Consider the following 9694-nt stretch of genomic DNA (forward strand, 5'->3'; position numbering starts at 1 on the left):
ATGCAGATCTGTACATGCCAATTGTTGACCAGTTCATGTTAGAGGCTTTCAATTTGAAATTAAATCAATAGATCTTTGCAGCTGCAGAAACATTTTTTTTTTTTTACATCAAATTGTGAGATCGCTTTCGATGCCCTTTAATTCAGAGTGTATGTGACTGTAAGAATACCAAATGTTTATGTTGATTTGTTTTTTACATTTGTTACTTGTAGATCATGTCCAAAATGTTTTTTTTGTTGTTGTTTTTTTTTATTTCTTGACATGTATAGCTATAAAACGGTCTGTTTGGGTGTGTATTATACATATTAGGGCCAAAACAACAGGGTCCCAGCAGAAGCTGTGACTGTGAGACTCATGAACAATATTCTTAAGCCCTAATGCTGCATTGCTATCAAACTGCCTCACTATCTTCCGCACTTTGGTTGTCTATATTGCGGCACTATTTTAATTGATGTTCCTACATTTTTATTATTAATTCCTTTGAACACTGAGAAACGAATTTCCTTTCCATGTGAAAGTATGAAAATGCCTGGGATTTGATCCTTTTGCGCCTTTACGCACGGAATGTCTGTTGATTGTTACAGCCTGCAATGCCAATATTTTCATTCGTAAAACTTGTGTTTTAAACACAAAAATACACAGGTACTTTTATTTTTGATTTTAACAATGTATTCTCGACTAATCGTGTGCGGTAATATGGGAGTGAGACGAAAAAAGGGAGCGGTGCGTCAGGCTGTTACTTCAGCGTGCGCAGGAGGCTCTGAGGAGTAGGAGGCTCTGCGGGAGCCTCTCAGTCATGACTGTGTGTGTCTGTGAGCAGTGAGACAGGAGCAGGGCTGCATGCAACACCTCAGATCCCCTCTCTGCCAACTCCAACACATTGGACTTTTATTCCATGGCTTGGATTTCACGGAGAGTCACTTTGGATTACATGAAGTTTTTGGAGGATTTATAGTGGGGGACTTTCTTGACCCGAACATTGCGGCAATGGTTTAGTGATTTTGGTGTACTTGCCTTGAAAGCCACCTCCTGCCATGGAAAACCTCACCATGGATAACTTGACTCTGGAGAATGACACGTCGGCGCACGGAAACCAGACCCTGGACGTCTGGACCGACTACACAGTTGAGTACAAGGTGGTCAGCATTTTCTTGGTGTCCCTTATATGCGGGGTGGGGATCGTGGGCAACGTTATGGTCATCCTGGTGGTCTTGACCACCAAACACATGCGGACTCCCACAAACTGCTACCTGGTGAGCCTCGCGGCCGCCGACCTGATGGTACTGACCGCCGCCGGGCTGCCCAACATCACCGACGCGCTGCACGGACAGTGGGTGTACGGCTACGCGGGCTGCCTGGGGATCACGTACTTTCAGTACCTCGGGATAAACGCGTCCTCCTGCTCCATCACCGCCTTCACGGTGGAGCGCTACATCGCCATTTGCCACCCCATCAAGGCGCAATTCCTGTGCACTTTATCCAGAGCCAAGAAGATCATCATGCTGGTGTGGGCGCTCACATCCGTCTACTGCGTTATGTGGCTCTTTCTGTCCGACACCAAGAAGTTGGTGTACGACAACGTGGTGCTGCTCAGCTGCGCTTACAAGGTGTCCAGGAGCCACTACCTGCCCATCTACTTCACGGACTTCACCGTGTTCTACGTGCTGCCGCTCATGCTGGCCACCGTCCTGTACGGGCTGATCGCCAGGATACTCTTCCTCAACCCGCTGCCCTCCGATCCCCAAGACAGCACCAAGAAGTGGAAGAAGGAGACCGGTCAGGGTGGGAGGATGATCGGATCCAGGTCCTCCAGCAGCACCACGGCTGCCTCCCGCAGACAGGTGCGTCCTCGCCCCTTCCCCTCGGTCTGTTTATTTATCATCCGTGCCATTAACGGTGTGTGAAGAGCGCGCGTTAGATCCAGCTGCGCCACAGGTCAAAAGTACAGTCAAAGTCAACATTTCCCATAATCAGCAGGAGAACATTTTTAGTAATCTCTATCAGTTTGCTTGTCTTTCACGTTTTTATCAAATCAAGAGAGAAATGCTTTGGACAGCACTTACTCAGGGGGGAAAAACTGAGTTTTGTAAATCAATCATTACGCATATTAAATATAGTCCTGTTACTTCTAAACCCAAACACACAGGGGGACCATTCAATGTACTTTGTTGGTTTACGCCACATCTAAACAGAGGATTAAGTAAATCCTATCCAATTACTCACATTTACTTTTTTTTTTTTTCTTTTTATAAAATGCTTTAAATATGCATACCCACAATTTACCACACATCCATACTCTTCATGTGCAAACAACTTTTCATTTACTACTACATTTTTTGTAGTTTTTGAAGTTGTACAGAAAATTCCAGCCTTGTATTTATTTTTCACAAAACAATTTGCCACAGAGTCGTTTCTATAAGATTTGTAGTTCTAGAAATGTGTAAATTGAATCGAATACCTGTAATTGACAATACAGGTAAATGCATTCTAAAAGTCACTTATACTTTAAACATTTCCGTGAGTATTTTAACTAAATACATGCATTTTTGACAATGTAACTACAGGAGTAGCCATTTTCATTACTGTGAACACAGTAAAATAATTATAAAGTTAACTTTTAGAACCTCCTGAAATTAATAGTGACTTAAAAAGATAATTTTATAGATGTCAAACTGTACAGACATGTTGATATTCTTGGTCTTGGGAAAAGTTTGTATTGTTTTTAAAGTACCACCAGGAGCATGCTACAGCATGTTACATTAGAAGCACTCTGCTTTTTCAGGGGCCAAATAGACACATGAAGCATGAAGGTGAAAAAAAAAACAGGTTTTTCCCAGTTCCCACTTGAGTCCAGGACCAAGAGCTAGATCAGAACATTAACCCCTTGATCGCAAGGGTTTACCTTTCTTTTCTGTTTTCTTTTATTTCCACCTGGGGGGGGGGGGCTTTGAAAGTAACAGCTTTACAACTCGGAGACCAAAAGAATCAAGCTTCACTTCTAGAGATAATTCTCTTCTAGAGAGAGCCACTTAGGAGAATTTTGAAATACAGACGTTCTAACCCAGGGGTGTCAAACACATTTTGGTTCAGCTCAGTATCATCTTGAATGGACCAGACCAGGGATATGGTGTCATAATTACCTTGAAATCTAAACTTTCAAGCTTTTCTATGTTGTGATGCAGAGTATACCAAATGAAAACAAGAAGCCAATTTTAATCAAACCGTCTGGAGCAAAATATAGTGAAATGTAAAAAAAAAAAAAAAAAAAAAAAAAAAAAAGCGGCTCCTGAAGTTGTTGCATTATGCCTGTTTTTGCAAACGCATCTGGTAGCATGGCTTCGAGGCGAATACTTTGAAGTGGCCAGATTTCATGGCAGCATCACCGAAATCAGGTCTCAGTATTGTATAGCGTTGTGTCTGTTTTTCTTAGGACATTTGTTCAAAGAAATCAGTGTTTTCTTTGAATATGTTACTATATGCTTGGTAGATTCCTGGGTCAGAAAAGCCTGTTGTGGGCCGGTTTTGTCCTGCAGGCCTTATGTTGGACACTCCTGTACTCAACCCCTGAGGAAGAGTGTCAAACTCATTTTAAAATTGGGAATTTGATGTTGAGTGAGCTGTACGATTAAAATAATGAAATTATAATAATATTTCAATTTGTTGCAGTGCGGTGTGCAAATTATGTTTCGTTTTGTAGTGTTAAGCCATTTTCCTTTGGTCCAAAATACAGTGAAATGTTTTCCATTCACAACAGAAATTTTCTCTTTCAATTTTGTAGTATCCAAAAATACAACAAATAACTTGACTTTCAGTTTTGTGTTACCCAGATCTACTGAAAAATGTGAATTCCTCTCTGCCACAACAAGGTTTTACATTTGCACCACAAATCTCTGAGTTCAGGTCTTTGTTTACGCGACATTTTAAGGGAAAATGCATCGTTTTTGCATCAGAAAAGTTTCACGTTTACACACCAACAACTTATAAAATTATGTATTTTTACACAGAAACCCTGAAAACAATGTTGTTTTCATGTTGGGCCACTAGTGGATGCTGGTGTATGCTTTTGTAATGAAACCACACACACACATGCGGGCAGAGAACAATATGCTACAGTATAAATATTAACAATAGCGAGTGAACAGACATCCAAAAGGACAGATGACGAAATTGGATTGTGATTACTGATTGTCAACTCTAAAAACTACCAAGTCCCACGAGAATGTGGACTGGGAGTCATGACACTCTGGAGACCGCCATTGTTGTTTTTGTCCGTCTCTTTGCGCATGCGCAGAGGAACTATTTATTACGGCCGTGGTGCACAAGTGCAGTAGCAATGCTTCAGAAAGGTTTTGTTTCGCCCTGTTTACCCAGGGAGGGACTCTGAGCGTTTCATAGAAGTTGTGTTTTCGACTGTTTACAGGGAGTCGGAGCATTTTCACAAAGTTCCAACTTGGGAGCCGCTTTCAAAAAGTTGCTTTTTCGGTGACTCTGAGCACCGCTATCGTGTAAATGGTCACCCAAAACGCAATGAAACTTGAAATACTTGAACACTTTAAATAGTGTGATTACATTCACAACAACAATTACAAAAATGATGGCGTCTGTAATTTTCACACTTTGTCAGGCCATTCATAAATGGAACCTCTGGCAGGCCTTCGATAAGGTGATATATGTAACATTAAAGCCAACAGAGTTGAATTCCATTTATAAAATTAGTCAGTGGTTGTAAAACTTAATTAAACAGTAACATGGAACCTTTCCAAATAGTTTTCTCCAAAGCATTTACTAAATCCAGACTGGGTTTTGTCATATTTGGAGGCAGACTCTTCAGAGAGTGTCCCACACATGCTCAACTTTGGAAAAATTTAATTAGTTTGAACACGTGCGGCCTGGTATTGTATATTTCTGAGTGAAATGGGTAAAATAATGAGTTTTTTTATATTCTGTCCACTGAATTGTTGATAGCATCCTCTGTCACAGTCACTGTCATGAGTCTGCGAGAGATTGCTATTTCAGGCAAAAGAAAGGTGACAACTCTTTAAATCAAGATAAACAGAAATGTATAGTTTAGTTTACTACAAATTACTGACAAAAGGGATAAGTCATGGAGTTATTGTCCTTTAATCTGTGTTCATGCTGCTAAGCGATTTCTTTATTGCTCACAGCAGTGGTTTATAACCTTTTTTTTTTTTTTTTTTCCTTGAGTCGCTCCAAGATTGCCTCTAAAAGAATCTCGTGGGCCCCTCCGCCAATCTCTGATTTGACATAACATTAGAATGCTTCGGCACACCCTCACTCTCATAATCCTACAAAAGTAGGAGCTTTTAGCGTAAAAGCGACAGATCTGCTCTGCATAGAATCCCATAATGGCATTTATTTTTAACCTCACTCACTATTTCGTAACAATGAAACACAGTTCTCGATCATATGTGTGGTTACCTCACACAGTTACACCATCCGCCGGAAAAAAATACACAGACAAAGCCACACCATGTCACACACCCAGGTAAGAAGGCACAGGGAGACCTTTGCTGATCAGATTAGGGGGAATAAGCCTTCCTGGAACGGGAGGGTGTGGGTGCTCCCCTGAGGGCGCTCTATGCTCTGTTGAATAGTCAAATCAGTTAACTCCAACTCAAACAAGCTCTGCTCTTTTTCTCCATAAGGCTTGTTTTCGAACGAGCTCCTGCAAACACGCCGTCGCATGTGGTTTCTGTGGTCGGCATTAACGGCTCATTGTGAACACAAGCAACAGTTCGTCCCTTCCATCTTGAAACCTCAGCGAGTTAACTAAAGGTCAGGGAGAAACGACGATCCAGAATTAAGCATTTCACTCACAGGGCCCTTATCAAATTCAATTAGACTCGCCTCGATGCAGCCGAGACAACACAACATAAATATGGATATAGTTCACTTAGGTACAAGTCTCACGTCTAGATTTCAACCTGTTAAAAATCAGGCTTCGCTAAGATTTGAAATCAATCAGCAGTATCCGATTGTGTGATGTCTCCTTTTGGAGAACTGCAGTTGGCTGATTCTTATTTAATCTTTTTCATGCCAGTGTTGGTGGCAAACATAAGAGCTGAGAACATGTAAACTGTCATGACCAAATGTTTGATGCTTGTTTTTTTTTTTTGCTTACATATCCAAACGTCTTTTGGGTTTTAAGATATTAACATCCAGCTCAACATACAGCCCACCTCCATACTATAACAATCCAATTTATAAAGACTGATACAACACTTACATATATTATATGTAAATAAATATGCCAATCCTACATATATACCCTATTCTTTAAGATAAACAAGGACAATACTGACTACCATTTGCCGAACCACATATGTGCAGATAGTTCTAGTGTTCTGTGTGACTCCACACTGAGGCATTTTTCCCAAAATAAGTGAGCACAAAGGCATTCAAGCTCTAACTAAAAAGGTCAGCCCACGTCTTGATTTGCTTGCGGCTCTTTTAAATCTGCTTCAAAAGAGCTAAAATATCGACTAGAGAGTTTGATGCTGTCATCACAAGATCTCTTTTTGAAGCACATTTTCCAGGTAAACAGTTTTACCTGGAATAAGTTCAGTTTGAGCTTAACTGGCACATTTAAAATATATTTAAATGAAAAAAAACCATGACACATCAGTTTTTATAGTCTGCATTCAACAACATTCAAAATGAACCTTTTTACCCACAGTAATCTTTAATTTTACTGGAATTAAACTGTGGCAGTCAAGTGAAATGCAGCAACAATCAGCTTACAAAACCTATGTGAGAATAGTGACTAAGTTTACAAAATATATCCAAAACTGTTAAAGATAAAAGGCTGACGTGACATCTACTGACGTAGCATGCAAGCTAATAAACTCCAGCCTTGTATAGCCAGTTTGTACCACAAGATGGTATGGTGAGGTATTGTAGTATCTAATAGCTCAGATTCGCTACCCCAGTATTCTCCCCGAGGATGTTTTTAAAAAGAAGCAATGACTTACGTACATAGGAGAGAATCTTTATAATACTGACCTATCAAAGTGCAAATGTTTACAAAATATGGTTGAAATCGGAGAAAAATCACATCAGTGAATGTTGCTGTAGAAATAAACAATAAGCTTGAAAATATGTCATCTTTAGAGCCATAATAGACATGATAATGACGTTAACCTGAGTCTTTTACAAGCCAAAAACCAAGTGTAATTGTAATCCTCTGTACTTGCTGATATGATACGATCTGAATCATGCACGCTGGTGATTGTGAATACATCCCACTGTGGAGATCAAAGATGGTTTCCGATGGTAAAATCCGTAGTCAGAAAATGTCAGTGAAGGCTTACGATCCTCAAAAAGGCGGTATGACTTTTTGATTCCTGATTCAGCAGTGCATTTTTCTTTTGGGATAATCCTGAGACCTGTACACAATTCTAAATACAGTGCGCTGCGGGTTTCACTCTTTTTAATTGACCAAAAAACCGACAAATACAATCTTATAATCTCTTTTGTTTGAGTGTGTGATCATTGGATGTGTACCCGCCACAGCCGCTGAGGTTTTATTCCTTTGATCCAATTTGACACGTACGGCTCCTGGTGCACTCCAAAGTCACACTATAACATCATGAATTCCCTCGAGCAGCAGCATCCTAAAGAAAAACACAAACACTATAGCCACTAATGTGTCGGTTTATAGTGGAACCAATCTGTGCTGTTATATAAAACAAAGAATTGTCTAGCAGTTTTGGCATCGTTCAGCTGTAATCTGTAACTGCATCTGCTCACTATGACCGTACCTTCTTACTTTGAATACTCCTACTATATTGATAGCTCCTATTTTTTATTTCTTTTTTAATTCTTAGACAAATCAATGACAAGTATGCATTTTGTTTTGTTACTGCGTCACCTCTTCTTTCACAAGCTGAATGCCTTTAAGACGCAGTAGCAGGAAATGGTTAGTCCCGAGTTCTTCAAACCCTCTAGTTGACATCATTGTGATAAAATTCCAGTTATTAGTTCGAATCACCTGCGAGGCCTGTGAGGCTTCTCCTCTTTTAGGTGTTTACAAGCCACAGACAATTCGATCGTCTTCCCAAAAAGAAATCTAACCCTTGAAAGTGTAAAAAAACAAGCTTTAAGTTATGAGATAGCTGAAGGACGAACTCTATTCTCCCAATACACTGATGTAAATGAGCAGATGCTTTCTTATTGCATCAGTTCCAGATCCTCCACACTGTCATATGTTACTGGTGCAAAAAAAAAAAAAAGAGCTCTTGTTAATACCGTTTGCAACAGTTATCTTATTATGTGAGTCACAGGTTGTAGATAAGATTTAAACGGAGGCGCTCAGTGCTTCAAGCCTTTAAGTTTAAACCTTGTTGTCTGTGGTAATGCTGCACTCTCACTGAGGCTCTTGCTTTACTAGGTGACGAAGATGCTTGCTGTGGTGGTGATCCTCTTCGCCTTACTCTGGATGCCCTACCGGACCTTAGTGGTGGTCAACTCCTTCCTGGACAAAGCCTACCTGGACACCTGGTTCTTGCTCTTCTGCCGCCTCTGCATTTACCTCAACAGCGCCATCAACCCCGTCATCTACAACGCCATGTCGCAGAAGTTCCGCGCCGCCTTCAAGAAGCTGTGCCACTGCGGTCCCCAGCGCATGGAGAAACCCACGTCGTACAGCGTGGCGCTCACCTACAGCGTCATCAAAGAGACGTCCAACGGGGAAAGTCCAGACCACTTCACCACAGAAATAGATGATTTACACGCTCCCTCCGATCAGTACCTCCCCGCCAGCATCCTGCCGAGCGCCAGGAAGATCCCACATCAGAGGCCTTCCCTGTTGGCCAGAGATGTCAAAGCCTGACTAGAGTGGAGTTCTCCAGCTGAGGAAGATATCCCAGATCTTGACAGCTCCAGTCTGGGTTCAGTGAAGTTTTAATTAAAGAATGCAGGCACTTTCTGTTTCAATCCTCCAAGGTGTTTACTCTTGTAAATGTTTCTCCTCGACAAGAACATTTGCCAAAAGCCAAACAGGATGCAACAAGACAAGCTGCCGTGTACTGTAGGCTTCTTATCATTTTGGGAAAAAAGATGTGAACGGAGCAATTACGAATCGTACAACACACAGTTCACCGGCGCAGCTTGTGCAGCGTCGACGCTCAAGCTCTGCAAAGAGAATCTCTGCCTGTGCCTCTCGCCTGAAAAACATCAATGACGTCGCAGAATATGATGCATCCAACACCAATGCACAAAGCAGCGACGTCTGTCCCGTGTGACTGTCACCTAAAGCTCTCCATGATAAACTTGCATGACAGCAGTTTGTCATTTTTCACTCTAAAGTTGCATGAATGGTTTGACTGAAGCAGCCTGCCACATTAACCTGAATCCAACTCTGTTGAATGAAACACTACAATGCAAGAAACTCGCAGCAACAGGAAGTCTCAGTAGTGGACATCTTAGAGGCTCTTGATGTTAAAAAAAAAAAAAAAAAGGAGTCTTACATCACTGTTTGGCTGTCTGGCAATTTAAGCATTTCTTCAGACTCGCAATTTTTGCTGTGACACTTTCAGCCATGCAGGTTTACAACGAAAAGCTTTTAATCCCCAGTCTCTGCAGAGAAACACAATTAGGAACTGCTGTTGGTGAGCACAGAGGTGCATTTGGAAGACACAGGGTCAGGGTTTTTTCCCATGAGTCAGGAAGAATT

General features: G+C 41.2%; 1 protein-coding gene across 1 annotated transcript; it reads left to right on the top strand.

The window, feature by feature from the left end:
* The first annotated feature begins 818 nt into the window (after window positions 1–818).
* trhra (thyrotropin-releasing hormone receptor a) lies at window positions 819–9461 on the top strand. Its single transcript, XM_080472494.1, has 2 exons — window positions 819–1841; window positions 8411–9461. Exons 1-2 carry the CDS (start codon window positions 1035–1037, stop codon window positions 8849–8851), a joined length of 1248 nt encoding a protein of 415 aa, XP_080328620.1. The 5' UTR covers window positions 819–1034; the 3' UTR covers window positions 8852–9461.
* The last annotated feature ends 233 nt before the right edge of the window (window positions 9462–9694 follow it).

Source organism: Lipophrys pholis (genome assembly GCF_963383615.2).
Source record: "Lipophrys pholis genome assembly, chromosome: 9".
Taxonomy (NCBI): domain Eukaryota; kingdom Metazoa; phylum Chordata; class Actinopteri; order Blenniiformes; family Blenniidae; genus Lipophrys; species Lipophrys pholis.